At 45.1% G+C, this 16,686-nt stretch overlaps 1 protein-coding gene across 3 annotated transcripts in view; it reads right to left on the reverse strand.

Moving 5' to 3' along the window:
* The window catches only part of NRK (Nik related kinase), an 86,356-nt gene that overhangs the window by 49,700 nt on the left and 19,970 nt on the right, over nt 1-16,686 (reverse strand). For all 3 annotated transcript variants that reach the window (XR_003944931.2, XM_030228825.2, XM_030228824.2), the window contains exons 3-6: nt 7,992-8,048; nt 2,981-3,106; nt 2,082-2,192; nt 105-195 (exon numbers count right to left, since the gene is read on the reverse strand). Coding sequence is in view for 2 of the 3 variants with exons in the window: in XM_030228825.2 (XP_030084685.1) it covers nt 105-195; nt 2,082-2,192; nt 2,981-3,106; nt 7,992-8,048 (385 nt within the window). In the remaining variant the exon portion in view is untranslated. The remainder of the gene's footprint in view (nt 1-104; nt 196-2,081; nt 2,193-2,980; nt 3,107-7,991; nt 8,049-16,686) is intronic.

Below are 16,686 nucleotides of genomic sequence, written 5' to 3' on the forward strand. Positions count from 1 at the left end.
TACTTGGCACACATCCTGCACTTAGGTTACTGAAAGTTCCTTCTGAGTCAAGAAATCTTAAATTTTCACAAACAGGTTTCTAGCACACATTGAAGGAAACTTACCCAATTTTACTTCTGCATTTTCTGTGAGAAGAACATTCTGCCCTTTAATATCTCGATGGATGACATGGTGAGCATGAAGATGTGCCAATCCCTAAAAGAAAACCAGATTTATTCTTTCTTCCTAACATTACCCTGGCTATGGCACTGTTGCCTTTTTACACTTTTGAGTGTAAAACTTTTGCCTTTTACACTTTTGAGACCTTTTCAGTCTTTACTCATAAGGAAAGTCCTTTAGATGTTACTAGCAACTTTTTCAGGGAGGAGAGAGGACAGCAACCATAAGTTTGATTCTCTTCTTCACCACAGGCCTGACAGTGGTGGAGCATCTCATGTGAAGAGAGGTGTAGCAATATTTTAAATTCTTGTAGCAATATCTAAATTAAAGTGTGAAGAGAATGAGGTAGCAATATTTTAAACTTCTCTCTCAGAATCAAGGGATGCTCCTTACACTCTATGCTGAAAGCAAACAAGAGGGAAAAAGAGCAAGGCAGAAAGCTCTCTATGAGGACCAGAGACAGCAGCTGGCTGGTTGTAGTGGCCTAAATTTTACATTCAGCAAAATGAGAAATTCAGTGGTAAATGGACTAGACAAAGTTAAAAATACCATGTCAGACCTCTTTTCGAATGCAGCAAATATTGTTTTCAATCAGCTAATATTTGCTGTCTCCTCCTGCATTTCAAAATTGCCCATGGTTGAGCTACCATAGACATAAAGGAACACACTGAAATAATCCATTATAGTAATCCAGGGATGCTTCACTCACTGCATTTAGCCTCTCTAATATTAATGGCTTCAAACAGAGCTTCCACACAGCTTGTAAATTTTCCAGAAGGAAGCACTGTCAATCCATGTGCAACTGGGCCATTTTGTTTTGAAACAAGCATGATTAAATCCAATCCCTTGTTTTACCAACATGCTGTTACAGTTTTCAGTTGCATGAGCATAAACCAAATGTTTTAGCATCAATTGCTTTAACAGAGACATTACAGCCACACCAATGAGGACAACCTGACCACACCATTAAGGTGTTTTCCTTCTGCAGAAGAACTCCCCACACTTTTCAGATACAATGATCATAATCCTCAGGCTAGTGCCAAATCTCTGCAAGAAGGCAAATATTCTCTGCTGAGCACATTTCTCAATTGCTCTGTCCCAGAAACAAAGTTTTACCCCAATTCAAGCATTACTTCAGCATGCCAGCTAAATTCCAACTCCCAGAATACAGATTTTTCTTACCATTATTTAGAAAAGATTAAAAACTCTATTATAGAGAAGACAGATCAGTAACTCTGTAATGGGTTTTGAATTTAGAATGACTGGCTCCAACACCATATTTTTTTTCCAGGCTAGTTCACTAGATTACTCTTGGGAATTGTTTTATCCTCTCTACTTTCCAGGAAAAAAAAAAAAAAAAAGAAAGAAAGAGAGCAGCCCTAAGCCTGCATGGAATGAAATATAGCCCCAGGATTTGTCTTGGGGAATACTGTCCCAGCAGGGCCACCTTTAAGATTTTGGAATGCTGTTTAGTCAACATTGCCTCTAACAGTGTGAAAAAGAGAGCCCTGAGTGTGTGCAGGTAAAGGAATTATGGACAGAAAGATCTTATAATCGTGAACAGCTGAAGCACTGAGCAGAAGATCTCCTGATGTGGGGGGCAGACATACTGAAAACAGAAAATTTATTTCCTTTTCTAGGTGCCCAGAGTCTGGAATTTCAGAAGATGGCTTTTTGCCATAGGAAAGAGGAGTTTTCTGTTCTTCATACAGAAAATGGGATTAGCTACAACAATATGGGATGTCAAGCAGCCATCATGATGGCTCTCAGGGCTCCTCTGAACTCAAGGACCACAGCCCACGAGCCCCATGGATCACAACCTTGAAACAATAATGCTCATTAGTGACCTATTTTAGCAACCAAAGGCTTGGAAAGGCCTTTTTGTTGCAAATGAGCAGCGAAGCTCTGCTGGCAGGACTCACCCTGAGAACCTCTCTGCAGATGTAAGCAATCCAGTCTTCCTTGAAACAGTTCCCTTTTGTCTTCTTTACCAAGTCGGTGACAGAGCCTGCCCCGCAGTACTCCATCACCAGCTGCAGGGAGACAAACACACACAGGGCACCTTTACCCAGCTCTGCCAGGCCAGCAGGGAGAACACCTGCAAACACCCACTCCCACCACAGCCCAGCATGGCAAACTGCATGTGGCCTTCTGGGTGCCAAGTGACTTAAAATCTCATTTCCTGAATCACACACACTGCTAAATAAATAAAAACCTCACTAGTGCTCCTCTCCTGTTGCAAGGTTTAGGTAGTTGGTGGGGGGGTTTTTTGTTTGGGTTTTTTTTTTAGTATATACAAAATTGGAAAAGCAAGAGTTAACAGCACTGAAAAACATGGGAATTTTTAAAGAACTTGAAATTCCTCATTTTGCTGCAGCTCTTCAAAAATCCTGCAGCCAAAAAATTGGAGTATTCATTATTCTTATTTTCTTTATTGCAAATTCCTCTGCTTCCTTTTTTTTCATTTTCCATCTGAAAAAGGGGAGAGGAAAGCAACAAGAACAAGAGAAGGCAAAAAGGACACACGCTTTCACTTCAGTAAAAAAAATTAGAGAAGAATTTAATTTGGAAAAAAAAGGGTTCAAGCAACAAATCAGAATGACAGCACCAGTCAGAAGAATCATAACATACTTTATGCCCATCCTCAAAGGAAATCACAGGGATGGAAGATGTCTAGGGAGGAGTAATTTTTCTCTTTTATATGTTATTCTTCAGAACAATGACTTCAGAGCTTCACTGAGACAGAGTCCAAGCCAAGCCTGCTGGAACTCTAAAGAAGGAGCTGTAAATCTGATGAGCAGAAATGACACTAAACACTTACCCAGAGCTGATCATCTTGGCCTGCAGGACTTTTCTTTACAAAAGCCCCATAATATGTAGCAATATTCCGGTGATGGGAGTACTTCTTTAGCATGTTTATCTCCAGCTTGATTTCCTCCTCTTCATTCTGTAACAAAAAAAGAGAGCAGGAGGCTCCTTATGGGACCAGAGATCATGGAGGCCCAGGGCTGCAAAGCAACCTCTGTCTTTGGACACCGTGAGCAACCTGGTCTGATGCCATGGCTGACCCTGCTCTGAGCAGGAGGCTGGGACCAGAGTTACCCTGGGATTATGAGACTGCAGCTGATAGATCTGCTCCTAAACTGACAACTGAATCACCCTGATCTATGGGGCTAAACCAATGAATTGCTGGGGTTTGACCTAAAGAATCAAAAACGTCCCCACTCGGGCATAAAAATTGCACATTGTCTCCTCAGGGAGCTTAGACAGTTCCTATTACTGCCCCATTTATGGCTTCTGCATGCAGTAATTTAGTCTCAGAGAAACTACCCAGATTCAAACAAAAATAAAGTTGTCCCTAACACTCCATTACTTAAATACTTGGAAAAGCACGGAGTGCACACATCAGACAATCTGTCTTCCCAGTCCTGTGGAGGGTCCTGCTGGGAGGAAACCAAAGCCAAGAAGGAGCTGACTTGCCACAAATCAAACTCCTGCCTAAGCCAGGTTAGGATCTGCTCCTTCCTTACAGCTGTGAGGCTGCCCTATCTGGACCCTGGACTTTCTCCCCTCCTAACACCAAGACATCCATAAAGCTCTTGGCATGCTGAGGGCTAGCACACCCCAAACATCATCTTCCAGGCACCAGCTGCCTGTTTTCCCTTGCCTTGGTTTCAGTCCTGCCAGGGTAGATGCTCTCTTCTGCCCATACAATGTTGTGCACAATAAGACAACTAGTGGAAGCACAAGTTTTAATAATTATGTTAGAAGGAAATGCCCTTTTCCAGGGAGAACTGCCTGATTTGGAAAGGCCCCCTCAGAGCCGGTTGGCTGTGGTGCACAACACCCAGTGAAACACGTCTAGGTTTTGCCATCTCACTCACTTTAACAGGGAATGAGTGGTGCTGCAAGGTATCCTTGTATCAGTTAAAAGGAGTAGCACAAACTTGAAAATTAATTTACCTTGTTGCAAAACATCCCAGTCAGCAGTTACTAGCTGAAGGGAAAAAAAAAAAGAAGAGGCAGCAAGAACAACTCAGCCCCAAAGGACATTTTTTTGTGCTTTTCCTCTATTTTCCAGTAGTTTTGCCATTGAAGCATTCTTTTAACCACCATAATGGCCTGCTTACAAAGCCAGACACATGGACCTTTTTACCTGGAGCAACACATTAAAGCTAAGTGACAGGCTAAAGCCAAATTCCCTCAAGAGCAGGCATATGATGTGTCCTATTAAACTTGACCACACAAAAATCATTCCCAACAGAAGGGACCAGTAAGTTTTTCCCAGTAACATCAACACCCAGGAGACACATTACCAGACCAAAGGCTAACTGTACTAAGCCTTTAGACACATAAAATAACTCCAGTTGAAGCTAAAGGAGCTATTTCAGGCTTCCTAATAATCTTTGTTGAACACAGGCTCTCAAGCTGCACACATTATAATAAATAGTTCATTTATTTTTTATTTGCAGTTAGGGAGAAAGGAGGACCCTTAATCCTTGGCTTGATACAGCCCTGGATGTTGTGTGACTGAATTAGTGAGGCTGAAGAGGAGCCCAGTGCAGCACCTGGAGTGTGCAGGAGAAATGGGAGCTGGCTGCAGGCAGCATGCAGGAAATCCTCCAGGATTCTCTGCACATGGAAAGAGCACAATCAGAGAGAGGTGAGAGTTTGTGCCTGAGGGATACAAGGCCCTTTGGAACCCCAGACAGCGCACGAGAAAGGGTGGACACAAGCAGGTGAGGAGGAGGCAGAGAATCAGGACATGGGAACTGTCATCCTGGACCTGACCACAAGGGTTCTGCCATCTGCACAAGCTTCTGGATCTTAGGGAAGAAGGGCAGAAAAAGGAACAAACAGGAAGGACTCCTTTCTTCCTCTGCTGTCCCTCCTGCATTCTGCCCACTCCTTCTGCAAATGTGCGAAGGGGAAACACTCATCTTTGTAAAAGCTTTCTCCAAATTACTTAAAATTTACACATGTGAAGGGTTTGGGTTTTAACTCTGCCCATCAGCATGAAATTACCCTGGTGGAGCCCAGCTCCCTGCTGTGCCCCCAGCACCAGCCTGAAGCTTTCACAAAGTTCCCCTCAGGGAGCTGGCAGATCCCAACCACTTCCTCATAGCTGCTGCCTCTTTTTCAACTCTTCATCCTTTACCCAATTAATTTCCTGGATGTTGGAACCATGCTGGCAAAGCTCTTATCCAAGTTCTTTCTATTCCTCTGCAATCTGACCTCCATGTTTTTAAAACAAAACCAAGCATGGGGCCATCCATGAACACAACCTGGACATCCCACAGGCTGTTCCACACCCACTGGCAAGAGCAAGAGGAGCTGCACAGGGGTAATGCTCCTTTGCTAGGACCAGCAAAATGCAATTCCTGCTTTCTCTTGTGTCTTTATTTACCCTGGAGGCCATAACCTGATCCCTCCCTGCACCTGTTTCCCCTTCCCTTGCCCCTCCTGGCCTGCAGAGCCCAAGTACCACTGCCCAGCACAGCTGAATGCCTTGGGGAGACACTGCTTGGAGCAGACAGCAGGCTGAGCTTCAGGTGCTGGTTGGGCTGTGAGGCAAAGGGCTGCACAGGACAGCAGCTGGGCATTGCTCAGACCAGTGCACTCTGGCTTCCCAGTGAGTTTGGGAAAGAATGCTCTCTGCCATGGAAAAGCCAAGGCAGAAGGGTAAAGGTGAGTGATTGTGCCCCATGGGCCAGGAGCTGCACCCAGACTTGCTGAGCCTCAGTGCCACATCCATCCTTCAAGCACAGTGACTGGGGACAAAAGCACCCTCAGCTTCTCAGTGCATGCCCACACTCAGAATTCCCACTTTCCACCAGCCCCCTTACCAGCACTACCAGCAGCCCCATGTCCCAGGGGTCTGCTATAAATAATGCTGCTGAAGGAAAGGAAGCAGGCTCACAGATGTGCAGGTGCAAAAAGCTGCTTGCTTCACAAACCAACACGTCCTGGCACAGATGGCTGCGTGCACAGAGATGACAGGTTCATGATCAAAGGCTGTTTTTGAAGATGTGGGCCTATCTGCAGTGGCATTAGAACTAGAAAACACACTCCCCTAACCACAACTGGAAACGAGATCATCAGCTGATAAATACTGCACCAAGGGACCCCTTAGTACTGGGGCAGGTCTAACAACAAGTTTCACATTTAAATGTTATTTTGCTCTCTAGAAAGAATGACAGCAAAGACAGATGGAGAATGATGTGCTGGAGCAGAGCTCTTTGATCACCTGCACCACTAGCTGAAGAGACAAGCAGCAAGAATGCAGTCTCTCTGCAAGCACTCTGCTTGTCTGGCTCTGTCAAAAAACAGGAAGCAGAGCCTGCCTGGAGAGGCACATGAGCACACGTTGCCATCAGCTCCCCTTTAACCATTTCAAAGGGCTCCCCCCACCCCCGTGCAACTCAATACAGCAGCACTTCCTGACAGATGTCCAGAGGATCCCACAATGACCACAGCATCCTTGCTGCTGCTCTTAAGAAACCAGCCTGGGGCTGTGGCTCATGACAGCAAAGGACAGATTTGCTGAGCTCTTGGAGTGCCCCAGATCTGAACAATCACAGCTGGAGCTGGGCAGGCAATTCCTGATGAAATGACTTTTTACTGGAAAAAGAAACCCTGTAGATTTGGTGAAATAATCAGAATCTTTTGGTGAACAAAAGAGCCAGAAGTAGCAGAAGTGACTGCATCCAGACATGCCAGCCTGTGCCCTAGCAGCAGGAATACAGCCAACTCTGCATTAGAAAAGTGGAAATGAGAGCAGAAAGCCCTGTACTCACCCTGTGCCAAGCCCAGAAAGCAGGAAAACCTGAGCACAGTTGAGCTGGGAATTGTTCAGGGTTTAGTGGAGGAAAAGCACCAGGGAAAACCCCTTTGGGCAGTTGCAGTAACATGCTCCTCACCTTCCCATGAAGGGTCTCAATGTGAAAACAGCACAACCTGCTATCACTGCCCCTCAAACAGGACAGACTCCCCAGCATGGGTTGGCTCTGTCACCTGCAGCAAACCGACCTAAACAGCTTTGCTTTGTTTCAGAATCCTGCAAGTCCAGTAAGGTGATTCCTAAAGCAGGACCATTTCAATTTTGTTTCCAAGTAAGTAGGCATTACTGGATGCTACCAAAGCAGACTTCTAGGAACTCAAGAGGAAGAAGCAGGGAGTCTCCCCATCCTTCCTGGGGCTCAGGCTAATGTGGTCTCAAGGAAGCAAGCAGCTCCACTACTGGCTGTGCTCTTAAAAGGAGAGAGAAAACCCAATATTTAGCAACTTTCTCAACACCCTGTTTCAGCACTGACACCCATTTATAAATGTGAGTAGGGACAGTGCCAATTAAACTGTCTCCTTCCCTCATCTGTCAAATCACAATAAAAAAGCACTGCATTTGCATTTCTAACATGATCCTGCTTGCTGGCTGTCAGGGCACTATTCTGAGGAACAGCTGGCATGTGAGGGGATAGGATGAGATGAAACACAGCAGAGGCAGTGCAGAGATACAGGAAATCTTTTAATTTCTATCTCTGAAAGCAAATAATCAACTAGAAATAAGCAGGAAGGGACTTGTCTTTGATATTACTGAACACCAAAATATAAGGCAGGGTACTCCCTTATTGCTTTGTCACCATTAGTCAGCCACACTTAAAAAATATGGTTGTGTTAACACCACTCAGTACTTTATAAAACACAAACTGGTGCTCAGGAACCATGATTTACACCAGTGGATCTTCTTTCATGAGCTGTTCACCTTCTCATGATCTGATTATTTATTTTTCCTTGCTGCTTAACAATGACCTTATTACTTCTGGCTTTGCACTCACCTCAGTAACATTCATCACTTTGATTGCTGCCAGCTGCCCAGTCTTAACATGGCGACCCTGTTAAAATAACAGAAGACATTATGTAAAAGATGTAGGCAAACTAGGAATACACCAACAAATCAGGCCTATAACAACCAGGTTTGACTAATTGTTTTCAATCATGTTCAAGGCAATGTTCTAGTTGGAGGTGTCCCTGCTCCTTGCAAAGGGGTTGGACTAGGTGACCTTTACAAGATCCCTTCCAACCCAGACTATTCTGTGATTCTATGTACCAAACAAGCTTCCAATGGCACAAAACCACCAAGGTGAAGTTTGGTGATGTGTTACCAGAGCCACACCCTTACTGTGCTCTGAATTTAACAGAGTTATCTCTACAGGGTTCCATTTCCTTTTAGCACAAAGGAAGCAGCAGTGCTGGGACAGCTCTGTTCTCACGGCACAGCCTAGCACAAGCTCACGGGTCTCCATCTAAGTTCTGTTCCACAGGTGATGCCAACCCTCAAACCTCCTCTTCCAGGAAATCTCAGCACAGCCTCAGAATGTCTGAACAAGAGCCACATTCCTGTCCTGCCATCCATGGCTGAGGTGTGCTGGGGAAGCTGGAAGGTGCTGGGCAGTTGCCTCTGTCCCCACCTTGATCCCTGACATGTCCTGGCAAAACTCTGGGTTCCAGCACATCAATCTGGCAACCTCTATGTGGCTGCTAAGAAACTAAAGTTTTATGCATGTTTTTGTCTTTTAAAAATTATTTTTCAATGCTTTTTACTTCAAAATGCTTAGTTTTTATAATTCTTACTTCAGCTGTTATAGCTACATGTCAGCTACTACTCAGCTAGTATCTCAGCTACTTCCCCAAAATCATGCAAGAGCTTTGAATTTAAAAATGTCATTTTCTGAGGTGGTGAGGAAGAACTAACCAGGACTTTGACTGTGTGGGTGCCTACACATGTCCACAGTTCATTATGGAATGCCCACACCCCACAGTCACTTAAACAACAGACAGCTGGTAACTTCACACTAGTAATAGGCTTGGTTTTGAAAACACAGCTAGGTAAAGGAAGGTAATAGGAAATAAAGTTATTAAAAGAGCAAACTTGCTCCTGGGAGTGACAAAATGTGATTCACAAGAACACCCACACGTGAATCTTGCTGTCAGCTGCAGTTTCTTGCCTTGGTTAGGTCAAGCTGCTCAACAGATATCACAGATGCAGCCTCTCACCACGATAACCAGCAATGACCTCACTCTGGAAGATGGTATCAAAAGATTTGAATGTGCAGTGGGTTTGCTGTACATCCTAGCTTCTCACTTCCATCAGATGTTCAGAAATGGGTTTGAAGCTTTGAGACCGCAATTTTATTCCCAAAATAGTAGTGCCTGCAAAGCTGTATATCAAAATAACTAACTGACAGCAGTTAAGGAAGCCACTGGAAATCAGGAAATCAAATATGAAATGCTGCAGTTTGCAGACAAAATGATTTGCAGGTGCAATTTACACACACAAAATTAAAAGCTGGGTTGATGTAATTTAAAAACCCAGGTTCTATCTGCACAAAAGTGCACACAAATGTTATTTTTAAGACTAAGCAATTTTGCATCGAAGAAAAATGATTCCTCATTCTCAGGCAATATGTCACAGTCATGTTTTCTTTTACAGAAAACGAAATCCTGCTGAGTTTTTTGTACATTTAAAGGTGTCCTCTTCCCATGGATGCACTCCTGAGATTGCAAAGCATTTCCTCATGAAGTGGAATGATAGGATTTACATATCAGCACAGACCTCAGGAAGAAGACAAACAGTGCACACTCTCCCCAGAGCACACAGGCCTTGGTGGGTGAGTGTGGATGGGCTGTGACCAGTGCCAGCCCAAAGGATGCTGGTGTTGGGTCAGCATCCACCCCAAAGCTGGTCAGCAAGTTCCCTCTGCCCAGCCACAGCTCCTCTCTTGGAGCCATTGTCTGCAAACGTTCCCATTTCCACTGGATGTCTTGGCCATCCAGGGAGAGGGCCTTCCCCAAAGCCCAGCCACCCTGTCTGCACCCCAGCTTGTCTGAGACAAGCACACTGCTAGCTCCATGTCTCTGGACACCACACACCAGCTGACCAGCCCATGGAAAACAGGAGTCTCCCCTGGACTGCTGCAGATTCTGTAAAGGACCAAGAACTAACACTGATTCCCACAACTGGGGTGAAGCATGGAAACCTGCTTCTTTACTGAAAAAATAATCAATCAGTACTAGGCTAACCCTGCACTTGAATATTCATCAGAATAAGGGGGAGGGAAAGCCTTGGCATTCAGTCCTGGTGTCAAAGTATAACTCCTGGTCAAATTGTCCCCCTGTGTAACAGATATTGGTCACTTTGCTGCCACAGTTATTTCCACTGGATGTAAAACCTGCTACTCTCACTTACCACACAAATGTGAATACTAAGGCCCTCCCCCCCACATCCTAAAAGTTTGGAAAAATCAGTATTTATGTGAAAGAAAGTAGCAAGTCCTTTTTTTTTATGGGTTGTGATTCACCTTTCTTCAGAAAATATGTCCCTGTTAACTAAGATGCACAACTCAATCCTGCTCCTGCATTAAGGCACAGACTATGACTGTGTTGGCAGTTCAGAACAAAAATTACACATTTCTCAATATTGGTCTTTTAAACTGTTTGGAGTCAATGTTCCTTAACATCTCTAGAAGCAGTAAACATCCTGAACCCAGCCCTGATAGAGAGTAATGCCTTAGCAAGGAAAGACTTCAGTGCTGGTTCCTTATTTTTTTCATTTATCAATAAATCTCAGAGGTTAGCCAGAGTTCATGGGAACTCTCACATTGCTGCTTCTGCTGAAGCCACTAAGTTGAGCATGTGTGAGTTGCACTGAGAAAAGGGGTGTTTTGATTTTTGTTTAAAGCTTCTAGGAGCAAACTGTTTGAACTTTTTCCCAGCCAAATGAGATCAGCTGATTCACTTATTTCCAGTGACAAGACATGCTGAAGTTCATCCTTACTGATTTAATCTGAGAAGAACAAGAGGCATTGCCCTCCCAGCCCTCTGTTCACTCTGCCACTGCCCATCCTCTCCAGATCATTGGAGTTCAGCCTGCTGTGATTCAAGATCCTCCACTGCACATTTCCCCAGAAACTGGGCAGAGGGCTGGAGTGGTCTGTGGGCTGGTTTCCCTAATAAAGGCTTACTCTTTCACCCAAATGCTCAGTATAAGAGCTCTGGAGAATGTAGTGAAAACATCCAACAGCCATTTGCAACACCCAGATTCCTACCCAGGAGAACAGCATCAAATTCCATCAAGCTCACACAGAGCTTAGACACGAACAATGCTGAGGCTCAACGACTTTCTAAAATTGAAGTTCCACCCTTCATTTTGATGAGGTATCCAAGCTGGCAAAAATTCCCCCATTAGCTTTGAGTCCAGCTAAATTCTTGGTCTCCTCCAGAAAATATTTCCGCATAATCTGCTGCAGTTGCCAGTCAGTCACTACAGTAACACACAGCAAACCTGAAGCCAGCACACACATTTTTCAAATCTACACACTGCTCACTGCAGCCAGACTTGTGGAAGATACTTTATGCCAAAGATCTGGTTCTGATGAGCTCCAACCCTGCATTATCTCTGCAGGGAGAGATCCATGGAATAGGGCAGATTGCTCAGTGTTTTTTCTGTTGGATTGTACTTATCTTTTCACCTCAGATAAAGGAACCGCTTATCTATGCCCTTTACTAGGGGTCAAGACACATACTTTTCTATTTACTTCAAACAAGAGTGTCAACATTAGCAGCCAGCTATTAGCTGATAAAGGGGCTTTACATGAATTAAGTATATTTACAAAATGATGCATTCGGTCACGTACAACACCTTCTCCTCTTATGTTCCAAAAAAATTTTGGACAGTCCCTGACTTGGGCCATGATTACAAGAAGAGACCCAAGGTCCCAATGAGATTATAAAGTTACAAGTCATACGCAGAGAGCTTGGTTTGACAGCTTCCCTCCCAGATCCTGCACGTATCTCTCTTCCTGGGGGGGTGGGAAACAGCTCCCATCAGCTTCCCTCCCCACCTGGGATCTGACAGATTTGGAGTGGACAATTGCAAGCCCAGACAGCAGAAGCCAGCTGTGCACTGGAGTGCTGCACACCGTGCCAAGGCAGCCCACGGCAGTCCCACCACAGGCTTTTCCTTTTTGGCACTCATTAATGTTCACGTGTTTCTGGGCCTGTCTGGTGGAGCTGTCCCCACGTAACCGCAGCAGGAAAAAGGGCACGAGAAAGGCAGGGACTGCCTGCTGCAGGACACCAAGGCAGCACAGAGCTGAGGCACTGCACCACACCAGAAGTCCTTGCTCTTGTCCCTGTCCTTGTCTTCTTGTCTGCAACCAGAAACAGCCAGAGGCGGTCAGGTGCCTGTGTGCAGGGAAACCTCCCGAAAACCAGAAGACTTGGACACTTCAAGTTTGCACCTCTGTGGCCACATGAAGGGCCATTTCATACCAAACACACTCTGCTATCAGGCACAGACACCATCAGCTCACAGCACCAGCACAAGGGTAGGGGACTCCTGGCTGACCCACCACGGCCTGCCTGTGTAATCCTGAAAGCTGGTAAATAGCACAACTTTAACTCTTGGGACCTTCTCTGGATGTTCAAGATTTGCACTGTAAAGTGAGATGTGGCAGTTGGAGGTGTGGGACTTTGGCAGTCAAGGTCCTTCTCAAGCAGACATTCCTTATGGGATAACAGATGCAGCTTGTGGCCACCCGCCCTTTGGGAGCGAGGTGAAAGCACAGCTGTGCGGCTGCAAGCTCTCACCGAAAGTGAACTCGAGCAATCTGATTTCCTGTTCAAAATGCACTGATGAACTTTGAAGTTTGAGCCCATCTGTGTGGCCCTGCAGTGCTGGCAGGCTGCCAGCTCAGCCTACGGTGCCCTGTGGGACCGGTCCCCACCCTTTCACCCCTCTCCCCTCCACCCTTTCCATCCTGCAAACACAAGAAAAGCCTTTAAGAGATAATGCATGGAGGGAACAATGCTCTGTGCAGGGATCCAGGAAACCCTAAGTCCTATTCCACGTGACCTTAGCGAAGTCACGATCCTTCTGTTTCCTTTCCACCCGCATAGGATTCTCCTACTCAGGCCCAGATCTTCAGAAGGGATGAGGGATGTTTGCTAACCCCAGCCCCAAGGGCAGTGGGAACACGAGCTCTGCCTGTTCACACTGCAGGCAGGCAGGCAGGCAGGAGCAGCCTCCCATGCAGCTGCAGCGTGCTCCCCAGTGGGCCAGCACAGCAGGGAGGGAGAACCCCAAAAATATAAAACCTGCAGATATGCTGCTCCTATGCAGCAGCTTGGACACAGCCACTGGTCTACAGTAAAAGGCTCCTTGTACAAGCATCCTGCAGTCTCTCAGGGTCTTCATGATGTTAACAAGTGGTCAGGGCTTGCACACCTGGGGCTGTGTCACCTGAGAAGCCAGTTTTTAGGCGAGCTCCATCAGCAAGAGCAGTCCATACCTCTCAATTCAGCAGCTGCAGCCATGTGAGACAACCACAGCAGTCATGGTTGGAGCTCTTCAGCTAAAAATACAGCAGTAATGCCAAACCTGAAAGGACCTTCCAGGAACATATTCCAAGGAAGAAGTAATTAAGAGCTTATAGCTTGTTTTTGTTAGTTAATGGCCCAAGGCAAAGTTCAGAGTAAGTCATGCACTGAATACTAGCACTGGATTTCAGGATTCATTTCATCATAGGCTATGACAGGTAATCCACATCAACTCTGATAGTTTAAAAACCCTAAAAGAGACAAACACAAAAACCAGCACAAAACACCTCAAATCACAAATGCCTTGGACAGATGGGCACCAGTTTTACAAAGTCCGTTTTTTTTTTTAAACCCCCTGCAAAGAGCTCAGGACACCAGCCAGGTGGGAACACAGCTATCATTTTGATTACAGCTCCATCCTTTTAATCACAAACTCAGGCTGCAGAAAGCCTCCTGTGACTGACACAATATTAGGTTTTGGTGGTACTTTTGTCACATCAGCTCTGGATGTCTGTTGTATTTCAGGGCTGTAAATCAAAGAGTTGTATTCCCCTAGAGCATCTCTTTTCTTCTTTGTCATACTGGGAGATGCTGAGATTTTGGAAGCTGTTCCAGGTAGCCCTCAGCTCCATCTCCCAGCTGGAGCACACCTTTCTTCCCTTGTGACTGCTTTCATGGCAGCAGGGCAGGATGCAGGGTCTGCCACTGAACCACAGCCCAGCTGCAGTACCTTGGTGCTGGCCATGTGGATGCCACACACTTGCCCTTCCACCCTCACATCTGCCATGAAATCTCCAGACAGTCCCATATCTCACCCAACACCTTGGGCAGCATAGCCAAATATTGCATTTCCTGTTCCCTGTGCTCCTTTAACACACTCTGGATAGCTTTGCTGCCATAACTGTGCTAAAGAGAGGAAGAGCACACAGCAGACTCAGCACCAGCTCCTGAGACCAGCACAAGGCAACACGAAGGTCCTTTGTTCTCTCAGACATTACAGCATGGGACACCACCAGGCACAGACCCTCACTCTGGAACTGGCCTGCCTGGCAGGCTCCAGCTTAACACTGCCTTCAGAGCCAGCCCTAAATGGTTCTGCCAGGGAAACACATCACCTAAACACTACAAAACACCAGCCCTGTCCTCTGCTGGTCAGCGCTGAACGACAGAAATAGTAACACACTGTAGATAACCAAGACAGGCTCCTCAAGGTTTGTGTGGTATTGGTCTTTTTTTCTCCTGTATGCTAAACCTCACTCTGTGATCAGTTGTGTTCCAAGAAGTCAGCTAAAGTCTATCACTTTAGGTACAGACCATACCAATGAGCCAAATGTTATTTTACATATCCCAGAACTTGGGCTGCAAAATATCAGTACTAAACCCTAAAATGTCAGCACATAGAGATATATAGAATGAAAGTTAATTAATAATATTCTGTGCTCTATAAGACAAAGGCTGCTACATTAATGAAGAAAAATATTAGGCATCTATTTAAATTATAAAGGGATTTAAAATTATTTTTAAAACCCTAAAATGTTACACTGCATTCCAAATTAAAAAATATAGTTTTATAAAGTTTATCACATTTATGCAGTAAAAATGTATTGAATATTCAGTGAAAAACAAATTCCTTTCCTCACAAACACCACCACCTTATTTATGTGCAGAACATGTCATTTTATCCCTCCCACTGCTTTTCTCTCCCCCCACATATCAGGAGTGGAAATGTATTTGCGCTCACTCAAAGTGAAAGTATTAGTTTTATGATTTTTTCCAAATGAAGCTTTAGATGTCTCAGGGGTAAGATGTAAAAAAAGAAAATTAGGAATTTCTCTCAGGGTCCCTACTTGTGTCACATGTTTAAAGAAACAAAAAAAATTATCACTGTAAATCATAATACCACTGAAGATAACTAAGTTGGCAGTGGTATAGGAGAACTTCCTTTATACTAAAATAGCAACACATTAGCCCAGGGAAGAGATTAGAAAATATAACCTCCACCAGTCACTTAAAATTCTACCCACATCCACATTGTCTAGAAGGGAGGGATGGATAAAGGTCATTTCAAAAGGACCAGATCAAATCACCTTGATCTCTGGAGGAAAACGACAGTTTTTCATCCCCACTGTAAATGTCTGGGCCACAACCCTCCTGAACTGTAAAACCCAAGAGGCACCAGAAGCAGTTTTTCTGCCCAGGTTTTTTTTTTATCCTTTCAGTTCCTATTTCCTCCCATTGTATGAGTGGAAACACAGATTGTTTGCTTTGCCTAATGTTTGTCTGTGTCTGACTGCAGACCACTGGGAAAAGAAAATGAAACAAAGGAACAAATTCAAGCTCTTTCACGAACACATATTTGAATATTGACATTTTTTGCAATACCAGTTGGTTCATTTGATCAGATTACCAAAACATGAACCACTCAAGGCTACTGCACACTTGTATGAGAATGGACTAGGACTGATCTTTTGGGATACTGAAACCTGCTCCCAGATGGGTCATTCTCACTGTGATCATCAAGATCAAGCAAAGCACCAAGCTCTTTTGAAAATACCATTCTAGCCATAGTACAGAGAGGTTTGTCCTCTACTGATTTGAAGTGGGTGGTGTCTGCAGAAGAACATCCCATGTAATCTTCTGCAGCTCCATGCTCATTTGGAGGGAAGTACCCATTCCTGTGGCTTCTCCTTGCTCAGCTAACATGTAGACATGATGCTTTAGATCTCCAACTGCTACTTAAAGTTTCTGAACAATGTGAGCAACGTGCAAGACAGAGCAGGAAAGAGCAGGAACACTTCTTCTGGGGCAGCTAAAACTGGGGGGCTGTCCTGGGTGCCAGTGGGAGACTGAGAGCTGCAGCACTTGGAGCACCTTGGAGGAACAACCTTCCCCTGCCACATTTGGGGTCAGCCTGGCTGGGGGTCACAGGGTTACTGGAGGCAGAGCTGCTCCTGGTGAAGGACCAGACTTCCATGACTTTGACCAGGTCCAATTTCCATCTGGTGATACTTTAGTAGCATCTGAGGGGATGGAAAACACTGAAGCTCCAGCTCCCCTCTGTTCAAAAGTCATCCAGGTGTTGAGTTTAGAGGGGACTGCAAGGCCCCTGAGTGGGAACTGCTGCCAACAAGGAAAGAAAAGCAACATTTTGGG

The sequence above is a fragment of the Serinus canaria genome, chromosome 4A, assembly GCF_022539315.1.
Source record: "Serinus canaria isolate serCan28SL12 chromosome 4A, serCan2020, whole genome shotgun sequence".
In the NCBI taxonomy this organism is placed as follows: domain Eukaryota; kingdom Metazoa; phylum Chordata; class Aves; order Passeriformes; family Fringillidae; genus Serinus; species Serinus canaria.